The sequence below is a fragment of the Rhipicephalus sanguineus genome, chromosome 9, assembly GCF_013339695.2.
Source record: "Rhipicephalus sanguineus isolate Rsan-2018 chromosome 9, BIME_Rsan_1.4, whole genome shotgun sequence".
NCBI lineage: Eukaryota > Metazoa > Arthropoda > Arachnida > Ixodida > Ixodidae > Rhipicephalus > Rhipicephalus sanguineus.
Window position 1 is genome coordinate 19,189,392 of NC_051184.2, and position 27,914 is coordinate 19,217,305.

The 27,914-nt window shown below is 44.9% G+C and overlaps 1 protein-coding gene across 3 annotated transcripts; it reads left to right on the plus strand.

Annotated features, from left to right (window-relative positions):
- Window positions 1-103: 103 nt before the first annotated feature.
- On the plus strand, window positions 104-27,897 carry LOC119404684 (zinc finger CCCH domain-containing protein 4). 3 transcript variants are annotated; one of them, XM_037671295.2, is made up of 12 exons: window positions 104-393; window positions 5,176-5,267; window positions 7,566-7,696; window positions 11,648-11,814; window positions 12,647-12,757; window positions 14,118-14,412; window positions 15,064-15,285; window positions 15,590-15,927; window positions 16,380-16,621; window positions 19,759-19,925; window positions 21,322-21,726; window positions 25,895-27,897. In XM_037671295.2, the coding sequence occupies exons 1-12, from the start codon at window positions 311-313 to the stop codon at window positions 27,233-27,235; spliced, it is 3,594 nt and encodes a 1,197-aa protein (XP_037527223.1). In that variant the 5' UTR covers window positions 104-310; the 3' UTR covers window positions 27,236-27,897. The 3 variants fall into 3 exon arrangements, with proteins under 3 accessions (XP_037527223.1, XP_037527230.1, XP_037527228.1); XM_037671300.2 differs by lacking the exon at window positions 104-393 and adding an exon at window positions 401-521; XM_037671302.2 differs by lacking the exon at window positions 12,647-12,757 and having other exon boundaries at window positions 105-393.
- The last annotated feature ends 17 nt before the right edge of the window (window positions 27,898-27,914 follow it).

Sequence of the window (27,914 nt, forward strand, 5' to 3'; positions counted from 1 at the left end):
ACTAATTTTTAAACGAGACTATATACTTTTTTGCGTAATTGTGGATTTTGTTGAGTTAAAAAATTGCCTTCGGCGGGGACCAATGGGAGCGTTCCAGCGCTTGTTGCTGACGTCGCCTCCTGCGGCTGCCTCATCGAGGATGACGTTGCGGTCAAATGTGGTGTGTCGTTTGCGAGACGCAGTGTTTTCCCACTTCTGGAGGAATATGTCCGCGGTTAGCGCTAACACTTCGACATCACTCTGAAAACCCCCATAACAAGATCGATCTCTGCAGTGTGGCGCAGCACATCCGAGAGCCGGCCGCGCGTAGATGGCCCTTGAAAGTGTGTTTGCAAAAGCTCTCCCTAAGGTTGGGCATGCAAACAAAGACACACAGAATGGAGAAATGGAAAGGTCGGGTAACCTACATATTGAAACGCGAGTTCTTTCTCGGCGCTAACTGTCCTCCCCGCAAAAGTACGGCCGATGGCTAAACTGTGCTCTCGAAATGATTTCCCGAAGTGCGGAACCCTACCACCAAGGTAATGGGGGCCACGTCGATAATGGCGGACGCATCCGGGCTTAGGCCTGACTGCGAACGCCTCTTCACTTGGGTGTTGGGCGATCTCTTTCGCTTCACTTGTGCATGGTCTAGTCGTAGCGTTCAGGGCTCAGATAGATTTCCTTGCTTCGTTTATTTCGCTGTGTAACTTGATGCTTTGACGGGGACCCCGATATGGGGCCCGTCCCTGCCCGATATGTTATGTCTATGTGCTCCTCCTTGAACGCTCCAGTGCTGTTTCGATCGTTGCCTCAATCTATTTCTCTGTAAAACGGCGATTTTTAGGCGCTCTCGCGCTGTGCATATCAAAGAGTTTATTGCGAGGCTTGTGCAGTATGTGTTAGCAGTTCTTGCGCCTCAGGGCGCTTGTTCTAGTCGGCCATATTTAGATGAGACTTTGCCAGCTGTTGCACTTGTAACAAGTGCCGCATTTGTACTGCGCACTCGAGCTCCGCCGGCCCATTGTTTTATAATGTATGCCATCTGGATTAGTTGCGGAATAACGTCCGTATTCTTATTTTCTTGCCCGTGAACCGAGTATTCTCAATTATTCAACCTCGCTTTGTAATTCGATCATCCGTGATAAGTGCACGCAGGCCGTTCTAACTGTGATGGGAGCTGTAATGACGCAGCCTTTATGCCGTCAAATTAATTCCCCAGGAACAGATTAGGCGTCCGCAAATTGAAAATATATCTTTCCGCACGAGTGCAGTCCTCGCATTAACATGCGACGGGACGAATATTCGGTATTCAACGGTTTGAAACGGCCTGTGACGCTACGATTGGAGTAGGAACCAAAGCAAGAAGTTCGTTCTCACGTCAGTTTCACATTTCACCGAATTCTCGATCAGTGTTGATAAGAGTCGAGAAATAATGGCCAAGCTACCTTCAACGAAAAAAGAAACAAAAAAGATGGCGCGTGCTTTTCGGCAAGCACGTCACGAGGTCACATGCGTCGTCACGTGGCCGCGAAGAATGACTGACAGTTGAGAGCATGCAAGACCGGAATCGAACCGATAGAGAAAGTGAATCGCGACGCCGTTGCTGAAAACTTATGCAGCATGGAGCACCTTTTTTTTTTTTTTTTTCTGTGCCCTAGAAACGCAGGCTGATTGGCCCCTTCTGTCGACTCCGCCCTCGAGTGCAGTTTCAGGCTCTTAGTTCGAGGGGCAATGACGCATTATCTGAGGTCACGTGGCACAAGTATGGTTTCAGTTTTGATTTTATTGCCGTTTCAGATATTTAAATCTCTGACCCACTTTACATCATAATTAGTAGCACAGGATAGTTAACTAATGGGGAATTTGATTGGGAGAGCAAGATGAGTAGCGTTATAAAGTAGTGCAACGATGACCATGCACACAAAGGGCCCACACTCGTGTAAATTCTAAATTACATTTTGTTTAATTACATAAAAATTCTTAAATCTTAGCTGTGGCTCCATAACACTCGAAATACTCCACACTTCAGTAGTTTTCTGCATTTAGTTGCAAATGCCAAAATTTTTCATCACACAGAGAGCACTGTTCAGCCATCAGTGGGTGCTTTATTGCTGTTATCTGGTACTTTATGCTGGATGTGTCTGTGGCATCTTCTGTTGTAATTGGCAGCCAAATTGTGTCTGAGATATGTGACATTAATGGTGAAAGTCATGCCCAGTTAATGGAAGAGAGCAAATTGTTTTTGCTGGTGCTGAAAGTGGCCTAATGCAAGCAACATGCTACCAATGTTTTTAAGGCAAATATTATGGTGTACAAGAATATTTTCAACCCTTAAGGTTTACAAAAGCTATTTTTAAATGCTGCTCTTGTTGAACTGTCTTAACTGCCGTATACTCTAAAGGCTCATCCACTAAATGCCCACTGTTTTTTTCATACTTCATTCAAAACTAAAATTTGGTGCCCTCTTTATTTGGTAGCGGCTAGCGCTATTAATTTTTTTCGTGTACATTACCATCAATGTAGCTCAGAAAAATGAAAATAATAGAAAACAATAACCAGGAAGCAATTATATTTGGAAATTTGCGATGAGGCAAATTCAAATTGGACGGTACGGTGCTCTGAGCAATTACGAGGTTTTCAAAGATGTAAGAATAAGATAATGCCAATGAGGGTTCCAGGTAGAAATGCATAGCACTTGGAAATATATGGAATGGCTAATTTATATTACTAAATTGCACAGCAAACTGGCCAAATTATCTTAAAGGATATTTTCCAATGATAAAAGCAGTGCTTAAATAATCAAAGACGTTCTGTGGATTCATTGCAAGTATTGCACGTTCTGAGTGCACACAGGAAAGGCTACCATGTTTCCATTTTAAAACTGAGTTTCTAAAAAACTACATGATAGAAGGTGATAAAACAACTTCACATGTTTAATCTGGTGTTTACACGCAGAGAATATTGTTGTTGGAACGTACATATGTTAATATCTTAAGGACACAGCTTGATGTTAATTTGCGCACACTTGATTTGGATCATGTCTGCGTCAAACTACAAATACAGAATACTTGCTCAAACACATCATTGGTTTGTGTGTTGGCAACCCACATAGGCATTTTTTCTTTTCAGTTGTCCAGTTCACTTAAAGAGGGGGCACAGCCCACCTATTGTCCTCTCGTGTAATGTAGATCTTTTTATAATTTTTAAGTGTAACCAACTTCAACGAAAACATCGGGCTGAGTGAAACGAACAGGAACAGACAAAATCGTCAACCATTTCATCCAGCAAGAAGTTTTACTGAAGTCTTGTTGAGACTGCATAGCTTGTATGACATTTAAAACATGACACGTTGAGTTATTCAGCAGCACGAATAAACGAATGCATTTAATAATAACAAAAACAACCTTGCGCAGCTTGTTAGGACACATCTCATGTGGCATAGATAAAAATTTAGCGACATGCCTTGTTGCTTTACTTGGACTGTATGCCATAGTGTGGAAGATAACCTTTTATTCGTGTGACTTCAATCCCCTAGTGATCTATTTGGCTGCTGCTCAAATAACGCAGCTGCTTCGAGACAGCTGTGCGTGTTCGCTACTTTTGAGAAAACAGTTGGCCGTTTTTTGCAGCTGAGTGCGCTCAAGGTCAGAAAAAGCTGCATGCGGTAATGTCGTGAGCTGGCGTATTCGCTCAGCACCTATGGCATTCTGCTTATACAGTAGAATGCGAAACACATTAGCTCTACTTTGGGTACATGTTGAAGAACCTTGCATGTTCACTGACATTTACACACACAGAATAGTGTAGTTGTTCGAACACTCATGTTAATTTCTTAAGAAGCACAGCCCACAAGCCATCACTCTGAATTTGTAGCTCAAAATTAATTTTGAGCTTACCACTACTGTGCATAACCAACCATGCACTTTTGGGTCATTAAGCACAATTTTTAAATTCTATAATGCCCAAACACCATTTCACGCCAGGAAAAAATTTCACCTTTCATTTCTTTCCGCGAAAAGTTCATAAAAAGGAAATGAAATGTTGAACAAGTTTAAAATACTAGGTAATAGTTATTTAGTAATCGATTTTATGAACTATCCACAACTGAAGTTTTACTCCAGTGTGTCAAAAACATTGCTATATGCTATGCATTAAGTTTTCAACGTTAATCAGAATCTTGAGGTGTGAAACTTCTGGGGCCTTTGTGGGTTTCATTTATTTGCTACACATGAAGCAGAAGTTCGATAATGTGCTGTGAGGCTTGCAAGTTAATTTGCATACCTACATATTTAAAAATAGGTTATTTCCTACATGACAAAACATTTTTTACTTAACGGAGCTGTATTGTACTCAAGTGATAAACTTCACGGCACGAGCACACTTTTCTCGTGTGCCATTATGAAACTATAAATGTACGTGCATGACCATCATATGCTGAAGTGCTTGTGGGTTTTTATCTTTGCCACCACTGTAAAGCAAATTTATCGTTGGCTTTAAGTGAGGCTTGAACCAAAACAGTGATTGACTGCTGGTGTATGGAATGTGCGAAACAGCTAAAGCATGCGAAAAATTTCATATTATCATTTTATGTAAATGTGTTTGACAAGCAAAAGAGCTCGTGTGGCTTGTAGCAAATGTTGGGGAGATATAAGATTGATGCTTTTTTTTTGCGAAGGACACAGATGGCTTGTCTCATGACTCATTGCATTGTGCATTCTCTCTTGATGTGCATGTGTGCAATAGAATCCAGAAAAGGAAATGCTGCGGGGTAATAATTGCTCTGGGGTGCAGCTTAATAATTAGGAGACATAACTGCGTAAAAAAAATGGCCGCAATATGCTTAGAAACTCGTGTGAATTTGGCATCAGAGTCGGGTTTCATATATTCATATATATTTTTTATACCTGCAATATTGTGTTTTTTTTTTTGAAGTAGTGCTCAAGATACCTGCCCAAGAGTACTGCTATCACACTTGTAATAATTTATGTCAAAGCATTCACATACGGTAGCTCATATAACACAGTGTAGTCGACCAAATGAAAAATAGTTGCAGCTATGCTTTCATTGTGTATATAAGGTGCACTGCTTGTGAAGCTTGCTATTCGACCTTTGCTGTACAAGCAGGCTGAACCAAATATATTACAGACTTTGCTACTTCATTTTAATTTACTGTGTAAACTTTTGTCATTACAGTGAAGGCGTGGACGAAGATGTTCCATCAGCCGATCTCGAAGAGGGAGAAATCATTGATTCAGGTCAAGAGGACAGTGACGATCAGAGAACCGGTGTGTTCATAGAGAAAATTTAAATATACACATTTAATTTCCTCTGCCACTTTCACAACTCCAAAATATATGTCAGCCACATTATCAAATGTGGCAGACATTAATACTAATAAAAAGAAAAATCATGGATTATACAACATACCGGATTAAAACAAGAAATAAATAAGGAGGTGGGCATGAAAACTGTTGCACACTATCACTGAATATTTACTGATTTCACACTAAAATAACATGAGTGGCAAAAAATTTGGCAAAAGATGCTATAGCAGCATCCTTTGCCAAAACAAGAAAAAGGCACTTGGGGTTTCTGTACAAAGCCTCATTGCTTAACAGTGTTGTACCATCACAACACAAGTACAGGAGTGCACAGAAACTTATTGATTTCGATTGGGATATGATCAGCATATATTCTTTTTGCTGATGTTCTATATGGGGTGACCGGTTGAGCATAGCTTGATTACGGGGCAAGACTATAGACATAACATTCTATGCAGAAAAAATGCCTAGTTGAGCAGAATAAGATATGAAATAAGCATTGCTAACATGCACTGAACATACTCATGAACACTTTTATGGTGCACTTAGTCTTTTACAAGCAGTTTATCAATCCACATGCATGAATAGTGAGATTTTTTTTTATTTTGCAGACATTTCAGTGCCTGTAAATGGAGAACCTCACAAAATATAACATCATGAAAACGACCTCATCGTGTGTTCCTTAGCACAATCTACAACTTATAAAATATAAGTCGTTTTTCCTTACAACAAATGTATTAACTCACAGGTAATTAAGCCAATCAGCTCGGTAACCAATAAAAAATATGTTCAAGAGTAACTTGGGAGGACTACAAGCAACATGCCACTGGAGCATCAACCTTAAACATACAGGCGTTTTCTTAAACAAATCCAGGCGGTCGAAATTTCTGAAGTTCTCCACTACAGCGTGTACTATAAACATATTATGGTTTTGGCATGTAAAACCCCAGAAAACATTACTGTGCTAGTTATAGCTGGTATGAGAAGTACCCCATACAAATAGCCCCATTGTGCACCTTAAAGGTTTCACGTGGAGTCTGGTAAATTGGAGCATAAATTCTGACATGGTAATATGGCCACTTTTTCATTCTACTGTCTTGAAGCTGAAGAAGCAGGTTTTCACACAGACGTGTGCTTATATACTTTTTGAAAACAAGTATTCTGTTTGTTTTCGAACCAGCACCTGCAAATGATCAATTCCTGAACAGAAAATGCATGGCAGCATTATCAGGTAGTGTGCTAATGCACTTCAATCAATTAATAAATCAATCAAATTGTATTTTTGCTGCAGAGTATACAGTGCATTTGTCACTGCTAAAGTATGGGGCTAGAGAAAAAGGCTGTGTTTTTGCAGCTTAAATATGCGCTGGTCACCTATACAGCAGCAGGGACAGGACAAAACACATAATGCTATTACAAAAAGTAGTTATATAATCAATATTGTTGTAATGTAACCATTGCACATTGTAGTGCAAGGGTTAGACAATGTTTCCACAGTTGGAAACAAAAGCATGTGTGGTCTAGGGTGCAAATCACAGCCATACAGACTACAGTAAAATCAGCAACAGTGCGAATACCTGGCATTCTCGTGATACTGAACAACAAAAAAAGAATGCTCTCTTTCGTTATCTCTTGTGGTTTGTGCTGTCCACTTGTCTGTAGCTTGTGCATTGTTCATGCTGCAGTAGTAAATTATCTGTGTGGTACCAAGTACTCCTACGCTGTGCGAAGGCTTGGTTCGCCAGGAAAATTCAGAAATGAAGACTGGTGGTGCTCAAAGTTTCTGCAGCAGCTTGCTGTGATGTTATAGATTTTAACAGTGCCTGCTTGGGTCTAGCTAATTTTCCTAAGTTTAAAGATAGACTGTAGTGTATTCTAAGAGAACCAAAATCTTGGCAAATCTTAACTTTTACTGAGCTGCATAGTTTTTTTAAATCTCAGTATTCTTTATTTCATCCTGACTTAATTCAAGAAATTGATCTTCCACCTTCATTTCCTGTTCCAGTCTACACTTGGCGCAAAGTTAACAGAAATATAGTTTTGAAAGAATACTTTTTCAGTGATAGAAATAAAAAAAAGGAAACTTCAACCAAAATGGGGTTGTAGAAAAAAATGACGTTTCGGTTTCCCATTATGGTCGGCGTTTCTTTTTGGATTTCTATCATGCCATTACTTCCCGACCAGATGAGATTTTTTCTAATTCTCAATATTGTACTTCCTCAGTGATGAAATTAATGCACCTTGTATGCTGTTGATGTGCAGGGCCACCAGGTCCACTGCTCAAGGGGCCTCCACTGCCTCCTCAGGAGGCACTGCGCCCGGCATTCACCAAACTGGAGAAACGCAAGCGCAAAAAGCGAAAGAAGGACGAGCCTGGTGGTCCCGAGCAAAAGGTAGGAGATTAGGCCTCTGTTTTTTTTCTGTCTTTGTTCTTTCATTGTTGTTAATGTTACACACAGGCAGTTGAGTGTGGTCACTCTGAACAGGTGAGGGCAGTGGAATTTGCTAGGCTGACAAACGACTGTGGTTCCAACAAGTGTTAATGATGTCAAAGCTGAGGGAGATGTAGATGAATGATATGAAGGTGCGAAAAAAGCGAATGGAATATGCTACCTTGAGTAACTCTGCGAGCCCTGTGCCGGCTAACTATTTGAAGTCCCAACATGGTATACTAGAACTCAAGGAAAAGGTGTATCTGAACTTATACACTACATTACGACTCGGCATGCGGTGTACCATGCAAAATTCTGCGTGTGAGACCAGTGAACAACCTTGCTCAAGGATCTTTGATGAACTCAGTGTGGCATGTAGCGAAATGTTACGCAGGTGCTGCTTTGTCTAGCTTACGCATCTTCGCAAAGATTGTCTCTGTATGGTATTAGCTTGAAGTTGGGAAACTGAAATCCGCATTAGTTAGAAATGGCGTTATTAACATGGAAAAGAATTTATCCTTGCACAAATGGCTCGTTGAAGACAGTAATCAACACTGGTCAGACAAGGAATCTGACTACCTAGCATTTTGACGCTTCTCTTGTTCTAACACCGCTGGTCACTTCCATGTAATGCTCCACCTTTTTCTAATACACATTGAGACAAATGTATACGAGTTCATCTCTATGTCTTTGTTACTTCTGAGGTGTTCTTATTTAGCTCTTATCATTGATGGGTTGTGACTAGTGTTTGATATATTGAAGAAACTGGTAATGTATTTACACTCAAACCTCATTATAACAAAGTCACATCTACCACGAAAATAACTTCGTTATATCCGAAAATTCGTTATAAACGTTTATTTATAACACTGTATCTATGACAAGACTATTCCTCATTTACTTTGTTATAACTGATAATTCGTTATATCCGAGTTCGTTATATCGAGGTTCGAGTGTACTTCCACACACTGCATACATCCAAACAACACGGGCAGACGGCAGCTCAAAGTGACGAAAAAAATCTTAGAACCAGGCATGTCGCTGGACATTCCCTCTTGAGCGATTTTTTAATCACACCACACATATGTTCTGTATAAAAATACAGCTGTGCTGATAGCTATGCAAATTTTATCTATGAGCCAGGTCAAAGTGTGCTGTTTGTGTGTAGCAAGGTACAATTATTGAGAAGTGTGTCACAAATTTTGTAGGGTGCAATTGTTATAATGGGGCCACTGCATCAACTGTTGGCGGCTTCCCTTCTGAGGAGTGTCAGGACAGACTTCAAACAGAGGTTCAGGATGTGTGCAAACCCTTCACTTAGCAGCCCTCTTACTATTTCCTCATTTTCAGGCACGAAGTTGGCATGTAAGTTGACTGATTGACCGTCTATGAGATATCTGAGTGCTTCTCAAAAATGTTTTCTGCTTTGGGCTGCTGTGAAGTTTCTGAAATTCTCAGTAATTTTTTCAAGTTAAAGCTTTGACTGTGTCAATATTTGCACTTGTTCAGATCTTTGCATGGAATCTGTGGTTGGTTGCGTGCTTGTATGCGTTTGTGTGAGGACTGCATCTGTGTGATTTGTGTGTTGTCTTACTTTATGACATGCTAGACGTAATGAAATTCAATATTCAGCAGTTTAACTCACTGGACAGTATTCAGTAAGATATTTAAGTATGCATTGCAATCCATTGTAGGCACAAATGCATTAACGCTATAAAATGACTGTAAATACATTTTAGGAATACCGTATTTATTCGAAAATAGGTCGGGCACGAATATAGGTCGACCCCTACTTATAGCACTCTACCAGAAATAAAAAAAAAATATTCGAAAATAGGTCGACCCGTTTTTTTTTTTAGAAACAGGAAAATTGAAACATAGCACACCTTTATTTACAATTAACTTAGCGCCCTAGTCGCTGCCGGGAGTGTCATGTTCGTCAGATGTGCAAGGAAGGTTGTCGGATTATTCGCAGGCATCCTCGGCATCCCAAATGACGTCGACTTTGCTGCCATCGATTGCGTTGGAAATGCAGCACTTTTTAAAGCCAGTCACGATAATTTCCGCTGGCAAGTCTTTCCGCGCGTCCTTCACCCACGTCGCAACTTCATTGAGGGAAGCCCTTCTCGCGGCGTCCCGTCGGTGTCATTGCAGCATCCTCCTTCAAGCCACTCTTTGTAACTCTTCGCCACCCGGTCCTTAATGTAGCCGGGACGTCATACCTAGCGGTATGACGACCAGGTCTGTTGGCCTTCTGCAGGGCCTCCTTGACGCCCGGAGCCTCAGTTCTTTTTCAAGAGCGTCATGCCTGCCAGTTGCTGGGCCGCGAAAAGCACGACGCCATCCATTGCACGCGAACAGTCGGTCCCGCTGCTTCCGCCAACCCCTAATCAACTTTTACGTCGAACTCACGCTGAGCGGCACAATTGCTGGAATTCTCGGCAAAAAGTATCACTTGACGCTTGAAGTCAGCTGTGTAGCGCTACCGACGTGACACCGTCGCAACCGCGCATTTGCAAATGCGAACCGTCACGTCAGATCAAACAACAAAGAGTGAGGCCTTAAAGTGCCAGTGCGGCTGCGTGGCGTCGGCAGGCAGCACAGCTAGGGGGCTAGGGACTTCACGGCCTACCTAGGGAAATCATGGGTTCCAGCGCAAACATGGCGGAGCGGCTGCATTTCGCGGGGGCTTTGAAAAGGCGGTGTGCAGCTATTGCACAAATAACTGTTTTTTCCTTAGTTACTTAGTCGGAAAAGGCGAACGGGTACGGTTTTTATACCAGATTTTATGGTATATAATGTGCGTATGTAGCAGGAACTGCTTGAAGAACAGCAGGCGCGGCAGTTGAACGGCATAGGTGCGGTGCTTTTGGTCGCTTTGATCGCGAATATAGGTCGAGATTCTTTGGTCACGAATATAGGTCGATAGCTGATTATGGGCAACATTTTTGGGAAAAAAAGGTCGACCTATATTCGAATAAATACGGTAATTACGTCATGCTGAAAGGCACACTGCAAGGGCTGTGCTTACATTTAAATAATTGGTGTGGTGATTTATTAACAAAGACCGGCAGTTTCTAGGTATTGACACATGCAAGGATCACAGCAGCTAACACAAACTCGTGATGAAAGTGGTGGTTGGTTGCTTGCAAGCTGATGTCGATGTTGTGAGGTGCTCCATGTTGTGCTCAATTGCGGGGCATACACTTTAAAATTATTTTAAATATGTTCCAGGCTATATTTGCTGTTTATATTTTGTAGCTGATGTTTGTGTCTCCACACAAATCCTTCTCACAAGTTATCTCGCCTTCAAATTTTTCTGTCAGCATTTATTTAACCCCATGTATTTCTTAGGATATGTGTTAGCGTGCAGCACATTCTCACTTCTTTGTAGGAACACAAAGAAAATGGTTACAGCTATTACTACAGTGTAAGTTGTTGCTTGAGCACTACAGCATTGTCGTCCTCGATGTGCTGTTTGTGCTTCAAGGCATGCATATCCCTTTTTGCAGGAGGATGACGAAGATGGTTATTGTTATAGCAGTGTAAGTTGTTGCTCGCTCAATAATCACTGGTTCCTTGAACATGCCACTGAATATCTATGCCATGATCCCCTCTCTTTGTAGGAAGATGAGGAAGATGATTATTGTTGTTATTGCAGTGTAAGTTACTGTGTGTGTTGTTGTTTAAGTGCAGTGGGCATGCATGCAATTTATGCAGGACAGTGTTGCATTCTTCCCCAAAACTTTAGGACAACGACGAAGACGAAGATTTTTATTACCGCAGCGTAAGTTCGCTTGCCAGTGCTTTCTTCACTGCAAGGACTGTGTGAATCTGAAGTATTGGCTGATTAGCAAGCTGGCGTACGTGCCAATTCCCACGCTGATGGAATGTGTTATTTTGACTTTGCAGCAGAAGCGGGCCCATTACGTAGACCATGATCGCATGGTTGATGACACCGTGTGGTTCTCACCCGAATCTGGTGGTGGGCCATCGCGAGGGCACCACTCTCACCATGGTGGCTCCATGCCCCCTAGAGACTTCAGTTCTCCCGGTCCTTATGACGACAGCTACATGCCGTGAGTATATTAAAGGACCAGCATGAATTGAATACTGGCAGGATCTCTCCTGTGCATCGAATAAACTACCATTTGTAAGAGGAATGTTACTGGCCATGTTCAAGGGCATGAACGGACATTGTATGCAGTACATGCGATGTGGTTAGCGCCCGATTTGCAGATTTGAAATGAAAACAGATGGAATAGTTTTACATTATCATGACCTAGATCTCTGGAAATTGGCACATATTCTGAAAATATCAACGTGTTTTCCCGATATTGCACCGTGACCACCCTTTTTACTAATGATTGTTTTACCTTGGTGTCATTCCATCAAGCCCTTAATTACATCAATGAGACGTTTGTTTCTTCACATGAACAAAGCATACCGCATGAGCCTTAATGTAATCACAAAAAGTTTTATACAATCTCTAGTGTTAAGCAATGGCTTTGCTGTGGCACTATTTTCAAGCATTGTGTTTTTAAAATGTTCCTCTGTTTACCCTTTTGGTTAGTGCTCTCTAGTCATTCCTTCCACTCCAACCTCTCTCTGTTTTAGCCAGTTTTAATTGGTAAATACTGACAATGTTGGCAAATACTGGCAAAAGCAAGTAAAGTAAAGGCTCACAGAGAAGAGCGTGATGAAGGCGAGAAAAAGAACACAATTGTTTTAGTAGCTCAAGCCTAAGTAATTTCTCACCCCTTCTTGCTGTGTAAGAAATGGCGTGCTCTTTGAAGTTTATGGTGCACGAAATGACAAAAAGCTTGGTTGTCTGTAGCTTAGCCTGCTAGAAACAGGGCACTGCCTGTATGGCCTTGATGGCATCTTTGCTTGTTTTTCTTTTTTTTGTAGCATGGCTCTACTCCACGACCAGTTGGAATTTGAGCGTTTATGCGCCTCCCGAGGGGTGCTTGAGGAAATGCTAAACGGTGGCCTACTAATGCGCATACATCCGTGCGATATGTAAGCCCAAGTGACCTTTGTAACAAGTGGGAGTGTGCTGCATGCGGAAAGGCTGGCCACTGTGCATGGGTATCGGAGGGGCTTCACTGACGGGAACTGCGCACGGTCGTCACTTAGTGGTTTGTGTGGGCTTTGAATGGCGACGATTGGAATATGCTGGTGAATGAAATGTACTATAATGGTGGATGCTTCTGTTGCCCTTGCCAGCTTTTGTTGAAGGTATGCTCTTGGGCTGGTTGGTTAGATTGCAGATGGTGCCAAAGACCACAATTACAGAATACAATAGACTCTCGTTAAACGGAACCTGAAGGGACCAGGGAAATATGTTCCGTTTAACAGGAGTTCCGTTTACAGACGAACAGGGGTGCGGAATTCAAGTATGAAACCAATCATGTTAGAGGCAGTTGTTCCATTTAAGCACCAGTTTTGTTAGAGATTTCCATTTACTGAGAGTCTACTGTATGCTGACAGATCACTGCAAGGCACACTTACAACGGAGCATTTGTCACTTGACTTTGCTGGGTATGTACAGGCTAATCAGCAAAAAATATGCTTATACAACCACAGGCCCAGCATGTATTCTGCGCAATATTAATTGTTACTAATGTTTCATGTGACTATATCTGTTCTTCACGCTCTTCAGCACTATTTGCAAGCGATACTTTGGTGGCTGCACACAATCTTTACCTTTGTCACTTGTATTTCTTTTTTTTTCCGCTATGTTCTGTTTTCATTTGATCACATTTTTCTGAAACTACTGTGGACAGCTAACACGGACAGTCAAAAGTGCAACAAACTTCTCTGTTGGCTACTGTTGGGAGATACCTGACCCCTCCTTCTTTCGTCTTCAATTAAAATCTTATTGAAACAGTCGGGTTTTGTTGCTTAAAATGAGGCAACTGAGGAATTTTCTCACTAGTCTAGGTAACAGTTACCTGCAACACCAATTTCGTTTGTAGTAAAGAAGACACAGTAGTGCAAGCATGAAACATTTTGTATCGAGAATTGATCTGTATCAAGAACGGAAGACGAACGGCAATGTGGGCGAGTTGGTTAATATTACATTTTAAAGAGTTTGCATGAAAACTCCTTAAAATGATGGGATGACATTATAACTTATGAGTAGTATTTGGGAATAGAATTTGGAATTACTGCAGAGCCAGCCTCAAAATTTACCAAAGTGCAGAGCTGTCGATCCAAGCCTGGAACGCGCTTATTGCTCTTGCCAACAAGCGTGCTTTTGAGTTCTAGCAGAATTGTTCATTGGCTTATCACTATGGGGCTTCATGTTATTGACACTCTAGCCATTTTTTAGTTCGTACCAGCGGTAACAGCCTTTCTGTGGCTGCCCCACTTTCAGGTCTCCACGAGGAGGATGTGATTCGCCTGAAGGTAGCGGGGGCCCTGAGGGTCACCAGGAAGGCATGGGGGGACCCCCGCCACCGCACGCTGGTGGCTTTCCAAGCGGTCGAGGTGGACGCGGTCGTGGAAAGTCATTCATGATGGACAGTCGAAGACCGGGCCCACCGAAGAAGAAGAAGAAGAAAAAGCTGGCCATGTCGGGTGGCAGGGGCGGTGGCGCCGGTGGGAAACGTGGTGACGGCCCACCCAAGCGCTCCATATGCAAATTCTACCTCGACTCCAAGTGTGTCAAGGTGTGTGCAGCTTGGCAAGTGCTTGCTTGTGCTATTAGACATCTTATTAGATCATGGATTTGGTGGGATCCAAACCCACAACCTTCGAAACATTCAAAGGTTGTGGGTTTGGATCCCACCGACAGAAAGGGTGATTTTTCGTCCGCTTTAATGCACGTCGGTTTAAGTCATCTACTACACTGCAGTTAAACACAACAATTAATGTCCCCTATGCTTTCCTTAGCCTAATTGTCTGTTGGATTCATTTGGTTATGTCAGTGTGGTGGCATATCACTGTTTGATAAAAGATTTCTGATCATTTGCATTTGGCAGGCTGGATATCACTATAACAAACACTTATGTGGTCTCACATGAGGTTCAATGACAGCAGGAATATTGCAGAAATGCAAAGACAAGTGCCCTTCTCCAAAGCAGTGTGATTTCTGGGTTAGCCATGGGGTATATCCAGTTTCTATGCATTTTGTAGATTGCACCTTATAAATGAACGCTATAGATAAGTGAATACTGGACTGATTGTCATGAATTTAAAAAAAAAGTAATTTTGTCACACTGCTGTCACAAGGCATGAGGAAACTGTGGGCACCGATCACAACCAAGAGCTGGTGAAATGTTTTTTTTTTTTTTCAAAAAAGGTGATTTTCACTCATGCAGGGGGCAGACTGCCCATTTTCGCACGATGTGCCACAGCCTCGCAAGGCTGACCTGTGCAAGTTCTACCTGGGTGGCTACTGTGCCCGCGGGGAACACTGCTCCTTCATGCACCAGGACTTCCCCTGCAAATTCTTTCACACGGGTGCCAAGTGCTACGCAGACACCGCCTGCCGTTTCTCCCACCAGCCCTTGACGGATGAGACAAGACGGTTGCTCCACAGGGTCAGTGCACTTTAGAGTGAGCCCACCACATGCCCGGAGAGAGAGCATAAAACGTCTTTATTGATGTTTGAATGGCAAAGAAGCGCGTGGGAGGAACCCCTAGTCCGGAGTCTCTAAGATGACTCCAGTGACAAGTCGGACATGCCCAGAAATGTGGCTCGTAACACAGCTCTAGCAGCTACAGCTGTTGGCATTGTTGTACTAAATTAATGAAAGAAGGGGAATATTCAGGCTTCTTTTTCTTTGTTAGACGCAACCAGTGGCAGCGTATGTTGTGCTAAGTGTACCTTACATGTGCTCGCAGTATCTGGACAACCACGGCAGCCGTGGCGACGATGACATTCCCCCTGGGCCTGGCCCAAATGGCCCCGAGCCCATGGATCGGCCGGACTGCCTTGACGAGGACATGGGACCAGGTGACGACTTTGGAGGAGGGGGACCGCAGCCGGGCAAACGGCCATCGTTGCTGGGTTCGCCCCCACGACACGTGAAGGAGGCGGCCGAGACGTGGCGCATGCAGTTCCTGGGCGGAGGTGGGCCACCGATGCGAGGGGGTCCAAATGCACCCCCCTCTTTCGGTCCCCCACAGGGGGCCCCCATGATGAGTCCCCCAAGAGGACCAGGGCAGGGATTCCCGCACAGGTTAGGCACTCTTTGCTGGGTTATGGTGGCATCGGCTTTGTACCTTGTGTTAATGCGTAGGCAATTTTCAGATCCACTTTCTTTAAAAAAATACAGTTAAACCTTGGTAGAACAAAACTCTGTGAAATGAGCAATTTGCTTCACTTTGTCGATACATTGTTCAATTGAAATTTGACTTTTATGCAAAGTATAGTTGCCGAAGGATTCATTTTTAGAGAGAAACTTCCGCAGGAGTGTTGAAATAATACTCCTGTATGGAGACATCTAATTTCAATGACGTAAAAAAATCAGTTGCAATGAATTTGGGTTGTCTAATTTACCATATGAATTTGATATGCTCAATTCATGCATAATTAAGGTGAACTGGAATCTTTTTACTTTGGCTGTGTTCCTCTGTTGCTTTCATCATTGCGGAGGAGGAAACATTGATGTCTCTCTATGTGCCAATGCAGACCTTTATTCTACATGGACTCCCTGTCTCAAAGCCCCGTACGTGGCTCTATGCCGCCACCAGGCGCCAGTCCACCACAGATGGGTCGCCCATCACCTGTGCACTGCATTGAGGACAGCTTTGGTGGGCCACCAGGCCCCATGGGCCCCGGCGGTCCCATGCGTCCCTTGCCTCAAGGCCAGATGGGCGGCTTTGCATCCCCCACCATAGCCTCACCACCTCAGCAAGATCAGGGTGGCAGTGGTACGTGCCTTTGCTATCACTTCAGCATTGCAATCTCGTTGCACAAATACCAGGAATGTAAAAATGATTAAAACAGAAGCTTCCCCCTTTTAAAACACTTGCTCTTAAAGGGACACTAAAGAGAAAAACCATTTTTCTTGTGTTAGTAAATTACTCTTTAACGATACCAAAATACCATGCTTGCTGCGAGAAGACGCTTGGTAAGTGAGAAAATGCGCAAAAAGAAAATGCGGGTGGTGACGCCACATTGTTCTCGCTCCAGTCGCCACGACGTGATTGATGTTGATTGCGTTCGCTGAGGCCTAGGTAGTCCCTAATCAGTTAAAATAAAGTACATTGTCTTCTGAGAGAGCCAGAAACTCAACATACCAAGTTTCAGGAAATTTCATAGAGCCAATGGGGCCAAAATATGAAAAAAACACTCTGAAATCTGTGATGTCACCATCGAAGATTTCAGCAGGAATTTTAAGAGTAATACTTTTGACATTGATTTTCTCATCTATTAATTAACCTATGGCAGTGAAATTAACAACACTATAGTTTTCAAAGTATAGTTTATCAGTCTAATCTGATTTATTGTTTCACTTTAGTGCCCCTTTAATTGATAGACAGGTTTACCAGGCTTGTTGCTGCATCATGGTCTGTTCTTAAAAAATGGTAACTATTTCAACAGCAGTGTCCTTCAGTATCATAGAAACAGAGGTATGAACTGCACAGTTGCTGCACATTGTGGGGATTGAGGCTTGCCCGTCGCCATTGCGCGGGTTTTTCGCCTATTTCTGCCATCCTCATGTCCGATCATGTCGCTCCCCTCCTCCGCCGTCCTACGGCGCTGGGCGAGCGGGGGTGACGTTAACCCTCCTCACCCCGGCGCCGGATCGCGACGGTGGCGCCACGTTCGAGTCTCGTGTGCTCGCGTCTCGCGAGACGTTGCGCGCGGCGGGGGAGTCAGACCCTCTCTGGACCTCGTAGGGTAAGCACGCATTTTCTTTCCTGTCCGTCGGCTCCTTTGTTTGGGCTCGCTCGGACGGAGTTCGCCAACGGTGCCTTGCGCCAGCGGCGAGCGCTTACCTTACGTTGTCCTTTCCGAACGCTAGGCTGAAGAGCGGTGCGGTGCATTCGCGCGTGGTCTTACTACGCCGAAACCGTATCTATCGAAGCCAACGCGAGTGGAGTTTGCCCTTGCTCGAGCGATCGGGCCCTGTTTTGGTCGCTGATCGTGAGAGCTCGCAGCATAGTCGCGAGGGAACGTTTCTCTCAGCGGCGTGTCCCCGTGAGCCCTTTTGCCCGCGGAGACGTGCTAGCGGCACCCTTTGTGTTGTACTTTCGCCCGTGGCGTGGTTAAGCCTGTTTTGCTTCTCCCGCCGCCTTTGGGAGCGGGCGTTGTACTGCGTCTTGTGGTGTTGCCGCAGGCAATAAAGTGTTGCGGATTTCGAGAGCAGTACTGTGTACTTGCCGCGTTACGCTCGGCGCCTTGTTTGCGCTCGAACGTGCGTGTGCAGCGGTGCGCTAGTTCACGCGAGGCGACGGCAGACGCGGCCCGGTGGCTCGCTAAGTCCGAACCCACGCTAGTGGCCGTACTCCTGTGAGTTACGTGGTCACTACAACATTAATTGAAATTACTAATGCATCCGTAATGCACTTGCGAAGTGCTGCAACGAAAGCAGCCACTCACATATTGTAATATTTGTTAGTACAGTCACTCACCAATTTTGTTGCCCATGAATGTAACCGTGAGGAATTCTGAACAGTTGAGCGAAAAGATGGACTTTAATGTAAGTGGAAAATAATAGGCATACCTCTTTCCGTTGAATAGAGTTGTTTTCAATTCAATTCAATTCATCTGTTTCCATTGTGATATCAGCATGGGTACCGTATAAACGCGTTAATGGCCGCACCCCGTTTTTTTGAAGTGCATATTCTAAAAAAAAAAAAAAATCGTGTAAGAGCCGCACCCACACTTTCCTCAACCAATACGTATTCAAAATGCGCGCGCGCGTAAGCTTCTAGGCGTAGTTGATAGATGGTGCAAGGAAACGCAACCATCATCATCGTCACCAGAGTATATTGATATATATTTTTGGATTTTATTCGTGTTAAGATGTTCGTGAAGTGGGCTAAAAATTTTAACTTTTTATTAGTATTCATAGACCCGCCAACTAAAGGTTAAAGCAGCATTTTATCTTTAGCTTCTGACATCTCTATACAAACGCGCTATCGGCGCTATTCATATCGGCATTAGCATCACCAACTTTGACATGGCGTTCGTGTTGTTTGGGTTTTTGCAGTTCAGCTCAGCCGTTTGCTGTAGTTTTCTGCACTGTTCGATGACCTTCGTGCTAGCTTGTTTTCTACTCGGCGTTCACGTTTTGGCAAGATGGGCAAGTACCTGAATAGCTACACGGCTGGCTATAAGTTGAAGGTGATCGAGTATGCTCTCGAGCATGGGAAACGTGCCGCCGGCGGAAAATTCGACGTTGACGAGAAGTGTGTTCGATGTTGGTGTGCTCAAAAAGAAGCCTTGCGAAACACCAACAGCACTAAGCGCGCTTTCCGACGAGAGCAGTGCAAGTTTCCCGATTTGGAAGAAGACTTGCTCCGCTATGTGACTGAAGTGCGGAATGATGGTCTTGCACTCACAACGGACATGCTGCGTGTGAAGGGACTAGCCTTGGCGACTGTACTTGGGTGGATCCCATTTGCGTGGAGCTCGGTGTCGACGGACATTGTGTCCCGAAGTTTTAAAGTCGCCGGGATATCTAACAGCTTGGATGGCACGGAAGATGACTGCATGTGGGGTGACGGCGCTTCGCAGCACACCATCTCATCTCGGACTCCAAGTCTGAGGACTCGCCGAGTGACGACGATTGAGCACGTATGTCGCAAGAAATGTCGTATACTGCAATAAACGCTCTTCGTTCGCTAACTGGTGCGTTTTTACTTAAAAAAAAAAAAATGTCGCGTGTATGGGCCGCACCCTGAAAATTGGCCCTCATTTCTTGAAAAAAAAGTGCGGCCCTTACACGCATTTATACGGTATTCTGGTTGACAGACTTTTGGTTGGTTTTGTACTTTGCCCTGATAACATGTTGAAATTTCGTAGTGTGTGTATTAACTGCAAAATAATACCAATCCAGGTCCCGGCTTTGCTCCTGCTGGTGGCATGTCCCCACTCGGGATATTCTATGACTCAAGTCAGGATCATCCAATGAGTCCACCACACCAGCACTCACCACACCATACTGCGCCCCAATCCATACCGGGCCTGAACTTGCTCAGCTCACCCTCGCCACCACACAGCCAGGCAAGTGCAATCGCTCGTCATTGCTTGGCTAGTGGAAGTCACAGACGGCCCATTCTGCATGTTGGTTCAACTCTCCCACCCCCTCCCCCTCTCCTATTCTTTTATTCCCCAACGCCCTCCCTGTGGCACTGAGGCATGTTGTCTTATTTGATGCAGAATATAGTGCCACATTTCTCTTCCTAACAATAACCACTTCTCTTGTCACTGCGAATTATGTACACTGGATTGCTTGCCTCCTCATGAATGTGCTGCTTCGCTATAATTTGAATGTTCTAGCATTTAATGAGATACATGTTAAGAAAGCCCACTAAGACCAGTCAGATCTTGCAGTGATTGATGTGTGCGTACTATTATATGCATAATCATGCATTTACCATGTCATCTGGCAAGTTGTGTGTTACAACATTTATAGACACTGGAGCATGACATCCAGTGACTACTACTAGGAAGAAGAGAGGGTGCAGCATAAAAAGAAAAAGAAAGACGATGTCACTGAGCAGAACATCGCCCTTAGTGTTAAAGGAATGCTAGCCATGAAGCGTTAGAAGTACTGCAGAAAAAATAAATGATCCTGCAGGTTTATGAGCTGCCTGATAACATGGCCATCGAACAGTGGTGAAAGTGATCTGCGGGCAACATGAGTGAGCTTGATATTTTTTAACACAGAGGGCCTCACTGCCAGGCTCTAGAACTAGCAACTGTGCATTGTGATGTGGGTGACATGTATGCGTAACACGCGTGCACATTGCACATGCATATAGGTACTGTACACTATCATTGTCATACGGACTTCCTCTGCCTTGGATCTTGCGAAACAGTACCTCTGGAAAACTCTTGGGGTAAAAGATTTTTGGCATTGTTCTTTTTGCAGCTTTGATAAAAGTCTCGTTAAAGGCAGCATTATGGGTTCGGTATCTTGCCGGTTGCAGAGTACTTGAGTAGCCATACAGGGTCTACGGTCACCTTTCTGCAGTCTGCATAAAGTCACCTTTCTGGCTTCTCTTGAGATTTCGGAACAGGAAGTCTGTCGGGCTCACACCAGGGCTGTATCAAGGCTGCATTAGCCTTGATGTGATCCCGGCAGACTTATTCCTGTTTGCAAAGCTCAAGAGAAGCCAGAAAGGTGATCATTTCAACGGTGTTCTCGCCATCCATCGGGCTGTCACAGATAGTGACACGGCATCTGAGAGAGGTCATGGCAGCTGACTTTCGGGAGCCTTTGCAGCATGGAAATCGCATTGTACTTAGTGTATCAACAGCCAAGAAAACTATTTTTAAGAATTTAAATAATATGTACTGATCAGATAAATGAATTCTCTTTACCATACCCAGTCTCATTACTTTACAGATAGACTTTGTACATAAGCACGTTCCTGATCTGACTGTTTGCTTCTAGGGGCCAGAGCCAACAAAGATTCCCTCGACTGATGCAAGTTCAGAGGAACCGCATCAATCACCACAGCGTCCTGCGCATACAGACGAACAGGACACCAGTGATGACTCTCTTCATGCTGTCAGTGAAAAGAAAGTCCTCCCTCCGAACCTGCCACGGAGACAGAGAGAGCTCTTCATGAGAATCCAGCAGCAGCAGCGTGCAGCCGAGATAACAGCAGCTGCCGAGTCACCCACTTCTGGCGGCACAAGTCAAGCGGCGGCCACTGACAACACAGAAAGTCCTGTGGTAGCCAAGCCTGAGCCAAAGAACATAGTTTGTCTAGGCAACAGCGAGAGCAGCGACGACGACGAGGATTATGATGATGACCAGCCACTTCGAGCAGTCTTGAAGAAACTCCAGCAGGGAGTAAGTAGTAGTACTCGTCATATTTTCACTTCGATGTGACTTGAAGTGCCTAAAGTTACTGACACTGAATTTTTGTTTAACGTTCTGGCTTCAGTGTGTGCTAGATAATTGCATAGTCACTAATACTCCGTTGCATGAACAACTAAAGATGACATTGCTAACAGCGGCTACTCCTGGCCTTGCTTCAATATGAGCGATACAAGTAGCTGCTGAAGTGCTATGCAGTAGTGATCACAGCTGGTAATCATGTGAAATGACATTCTATTCATTATGTAGGCTTACAAGGCAGCAATGTGAAATAATGTGCTCGTTGAGTTGCCAGTTGTAGAATTTGTGTCCTAGGCCACACGTGTGCTACACCATACTGTCAACATTCAAATCATGGTTTCCTCATAGCTGTTAATTGAGGCAGGTCATTTTCTGTTATGCGGAATCACTGCTATCATGCACATAACAAAGCATCTTTTGTGACGGCACCACAAGTAGTGACGAAGGCAGACATGGCAAAATGGCGGTTGCAAGAGACCGCCAAAAATAGAAAATGAGATTGCCAGGAAATGGGAGAGCTGAGAAATGGAAAAATAAGAGTAGTGGTGAACTGTGCACAGTTTCATTTCAATGCTTACACTTGAAGGAACTGTGCATTGCTGCTTGTTGCATTTTCTTCCACTTCAGCACAATGCATTTCTTCTGCACCTGCAGTGCCATGCGGCTTTTGCCATCATTACGATCTCATTGACAGATAAAACCGTAGAGTTAAGGGGGGACATGGGTTGTGGAGACCAAAAAATCATCAAAGAAAAAAGTGTTTTTTTAATTATATTATTAACATCTACAGCTATTTTTTCGCATGTAAAGCCTAAGAGAAGTCTTATAAGATCAGTATTTCATCTGCAGTTTAGATCTGTGCAATGAGTACGAGCTGAATGTTAAATGTTTTTGGGTCATTTATTTAGCTTGTCGGAGTGATATCTCATGATCTAGAACAGCTAGAGCTGTAATTACTTTTTCAACATAAAGTCCCAGCTGTGTATCACAAAGTGCTGAGAGCAGAATTCTAATTTTCTGCTCATAGATTTCTTAAAATTGATTTTGTTTTTTCTTTACGGTAGTCATGGTATAAACATTGAATTTCGATCATCTGCAGAATGACTAGTTATGATCCGATCTGAAAACTGTTTGCAGCGTTGCACTTATTGCATATACAGTCGAACCTCGTTAATACGTACCCGCTTTAAGCGTACTAACGGTTAAAACGTAGTTGCGGAGAATCCCCGACCGAGTCTCATAGAGCCTAATGCATTCGCTGACCGCTTAAGCCGTAGTGCTTCAACCTACGCCTACCGGTTAGTGCGTACCCTGCGTACCGCGATAACGTTTTGTGCCATAAAATTTTACTGCGCCGCTGAACTTCCCGACGCCACAATGTGCCGCCAAAGGTTTTCAGTTTTTTCGAGAAGTGCGTAGATCGGTCGATCACCGATTCCGACTTCCGCGCGATTGCGGCGATGCCTTTGCGGGTAAGCATCGGGAAAGAACGAAGGTGAGGCGGCGGCCGCCGACGAACGCGCCAGTATGACTTATCGCCGACAACCTTATCACAATAGATATCTTCAGATATCTGTTCGGGCACGCGTGCGGCGCAGCACCACTATAAACCTACTGCACGCTTTTAATAGGCGACAACCTGAACGCGCTGGGCCGCCGATCGCTGCCGCCTCGTTGTGCGGGGCCGTGTTCAAGTGCGCGCCGCTTTGTAGAAACGAAAGCAGCTCGCTGTTGCCGAGTTGAGCGTTGCTGGTCGTGGGTGACGAGAAACCTCTTTGCATAGACGCTATCACGCTAAACGCATGCGTATGGTACAGCAAGCGTAGCGCTGTTGTAACCATACTGCACGCTTTTATTGGGCGACCACCCAAACGCGCGTCCGTCCGCTGCCAGGGCCGCTAGAGCGTCGCGGAGTGCGCATCGCTTGCAGGAAGTTCGTTATCGCCGCGTTAACCGAACAAGCTCATCTGTTCTCATCGCCGCATCTGTGCACGGTCTGGAGCGAAGTGGGTACGAAGAACACTCCCACGACAAATGCGCGCGTGCGGTACAGCAAGCGGCCTGGTGGCCCGGCAGTGACGGCGTGAGCCGAGAAGGCGACGCGCTGCACGCAACTAGCCAGGAGACGATCGGCTGCACGCAGCCGTACCGCGTTTCACTGGAACTGTGTCAGTTTTCATTTAGTGGCAGATGGCGGTATAGACGCACACACATATATCACGGAAAGCCGACACTGTCCGTTCTGTCGCTATGTCGGTCACTGCCAGCGGCGTAGGCAGAAATCTTTTTCGTGGGGGGCACCTCCTTGATCTGTAGTGGGGACGAGCAGGCAGATGTGGTCGAGTGTCATTTTCTGCTCTATATGCTATGGCAAAAAAAAATTTCGGGGGGGGGGCACGGGCCCGGTGTGCCCTAACGTGGCTACGCCCCTGGTCACTGCGTATACCGGACCCTGTAAGTTCCGAAATGCTCCTTGGCGTCGCCACTGCACGCTATCGGCACTATCGGACGGTCGTGCGAGAGTACCAGAATCTTTTCTCCAGTTTGGCAAAAAGAAAGAAAAGGCTTTGCAGTGGGTACTTTAGGCAATATTTGCTGTGGCACTGTATTTATTTCTTTGCTGGCGGCGATGGCGTATGCGAGGAGACGCAAATTTTTACTTGGTGGTTAATGCGCACTACCTTTTAGTGCGTAGTTATGCGGCGTTCCCGGCAGGTATGCGTTAACGAGGTTCTACTGTAGTAGTATCTAGCTATCTGATAATATTCACTTTCTGCTGAATGACTTTTTTCCTGTTGTCTCCGGAAACAAAAGAGAGGCAGTTTTGTGTATCTTGTAAACCAGTTTGCTTACAAGAAAAATTATTGTATATTTGAAATCAGCATGAAAAACCAAACAAGTCTACTTAATTTCATCAGGTTTGGACGTAAGATACAGAAAATATCTCCACACACCATGTCCCCCCTTAAGAACAGGGTCATCCACAGAAACGTAATCGATGTGTGCGATTCCGCTGGCACCAACAGTTGGAAGCATTAAAGAACTGGGCACGTGCGGTATGGCTGCACAAGAAGACCACGGGAAGCTTGGACACCTCCACCAATAACGATGATGATGAGTCCACACCAACACAACACCTCTCTTGACAGCAGAAACGGATCTCGAAGGCCGCCTGACTTTTACTAACTGCAGGTGCCAAAACTAATTTCAGGGCCAAATACAGATCTCGAAGACCATGCTTTTGCTGGCAGAAACTGGAAGCATGTCATGGCTGATGCCCCTATTATATCGTGCTATTAATTCCATAGTCAAACCAGGCCAGCTCGGAGTGCTATTTTGCTATGTATCTTACGGGAACAGGCCCACACTTGCAACATATGAGCAGGGTTCCCAGTGCATCGGATCCTATGTAAGCTAAACTAACGGAGCTTACTGAAAACGACACAGCAGCAAGAAAATCATCGATCTTAAAACGTAGTAGTGGGGCTGTTCTGTATATGTTTTCTTATTTGATCAGTGACTGCATCAGCAGTTAGTACACAGCGTCTGCTGCAGCTGCAGCTCCATATGCCTTCCCATATTAGCTCACTTAATGAAGCTTGAGGCACCTTATCATCCTAGTCTGACCATCTTTACATATTTATTTTCCAGAACTGCATCATTTGTAAAATTATTCTCTTTGAAACTTGTAAAGAAACTGTTACATCAGCTAAGCATTTTTAGATTTTTAAACTCTCTTGGTCCTTTTTGAAATTTCAGTCTGTGAATGAATAGCTCACATATGCATTGCTAGAGAATCTTTTGTGTGTTGTGGAGTGCTGGAGTTTGCACAGCCTGATCAGAGCCACCTGTATTGTGTGGCTTCATAAATCATAATAATTTGTCTCTTCATCAGGTGGCTGTTCTCACCAGTGTTGCCTTTGCTTAGGGTTCCCATTTGGGATAGTGTAAGGAAGAAAAATCAAATGAATGTTTTTCATTTGGTATAACATGAAATCTTCCATACGACATGCGTATGAGGTAAAATTGAATGGAGGTTGGTGGCGTTTCAGCTGGTCTGCATGTGTACATGTGAGCTTCGTAGCTCAAGTGGTGACAAAAATGCATTTTCCTTTTTCAGCCAGTGGAAAACACAGTGCCAGCAAATGTTCCCAGCACAGGCCCCACAAGTGCACCATCGACAATGCAACAGCCTGCTGTCACGTTGCCTTCCATGGCTGGGATAGACATTGCCAGCATGCTGAACAGCATCCGACAAGTTCCCAGTCAGTCACAGACTAACTTTTGGAAGCAGCTTTTCTCGGGTGTGCCTGCTGCCACTGCGGCTGCTACATCGGTGGCAGATACAACAACACCTGCATCATTTTCTTCGTTGCCACCTGCAAGTAGAGATCCGAGGCGGGCCAGGGGCGACAGCCAGATTGCCAAACCATCAACGGAACTGTCACAGTTGTCACGAGACCCAAGACTTAGAGACAAACCGCCACCTGTTGTCAAAGCTGCCGAAGTAGCCTTTGTGGAGTCCAAAGATGGAGATGTGCCTTTCCGACTCACTCCAATCCTCAGGGCACTTCCAAAGTACGATGACGTTGCGCACAGCGGCAGCATCCCAGAGACTAAGCTCAAGAATGATCCTCGTCTTGCCAAGTATATGAGCCAAAAAGCGCCCCCAGTCGTGCCTTCTGCTGAGGTTGTGCAGTCCCTTCCCCTACCTGCTGTGACTGTGCTGCCACAGTTGCCCACCGTCAGACGTGATCCGAGAATGGCCCGTCACCTTGAACAGCAGCAGCCACCGCAGCAACAGCTGGTAGTGGAAAACAAGCCACTCATTGCGGAACCACCGAAGGTCGCACCTTTGCCCGCCGAAGTTGTCCCCAAAGCTGATCCGAGGAAAGCTGCTGCATTAGCTGCCAATGGTAGTGCAGTGTCGTTACGGTTGGACCCACGTCTTGCAAAACGGCTTGATCAACTGCAAAAGGGATCTGCTTTGATCGCAACTGAGACACCTGCCTCAAAGCCCAAAGACGACAGTGCAATGGAGGTCGACAGGGAACAGCAACAAGAGACAAAGCCAGCCACTAAGCGCGATCCCAGGCAGAGGACCAGGGGCACTGGAAGATCCAAGGCAAGCGCTGACGGGGCAGGTCGCAAGAACCGCATGGACTATGCATCGCCATTGAGTACGTACGAAAGCGAGGGGGACAGGCCGAGTGGCTACAGCAGCTACCAGCGGCGACCGCAGCCACGACCGCCCGTTCTCCCCACTGACGTGCCAGCACCTGCCGTGCCACTTCCTCCCCAGCCGTCGATGCCGCCAGCCCCACCTATGCACGACCTGATGCCAAATATGCCACCTCCAGGTGTCATCTCAGATGACCTCTTGTTTGAGGCCGACCAGGCCATGAAGTCACTCAAGGACGTCTTCAAGACAAAAGATCCAACGGCTTCACCGTTTTGCTGATGAAAGGGGCCGCTGCTTGTAAATAGCATGACCAGAGCATCATTGTAAGCGCAAGTTGCTCACCGTTTGAGATGTGGCCCCTGCCGAGACCCCTTAATGTGTGCCAGCAAGTATTGCCTGTACTGTACATAACATCGACGTGGGAGACATGGTGCCACATGGCGCTGAAGAAAGTGCACGCACCGCTGCCAAGCACAACAAAGCAATAGCTTGCCATGCGTGGACAGTTGTCAGTGGAAGCTTGCAGGAACAGGTTCCATGAGCAGTGCCATGTATATAAACCTACTGCTGTCTCAAAAAGGCCAACTGCTTACAGTCTGTGCTGCTTCTGAAAGGGTGCAGAACTGCCAGTGCATTTGTGGCTTCCTTGCATATTTTATGTGCCTGTATGTAATTATCCATCTCCCTCTTTCTTGCCCGGTGTGGTGGTCTTTGCAGGAAAGGTCAACATGAACATGTTCAGTGCTGTGTAAAGGCTTCTCATGAGGGCATCAGTGAAGATGTACATTTTACTTCACTCTCAGTCTAGCATTGAAAGGATGTACTGGGAGAACAACAGATGTGCCCCACCACAAGGGATCCACATTTCTTTGTTCTTAATGGACTAATGGGACAAAATAAAGAACTTTACCATTACTGCTGTGAGACCAAGCAAGCGTGAATATCTTGCATTCTTGCT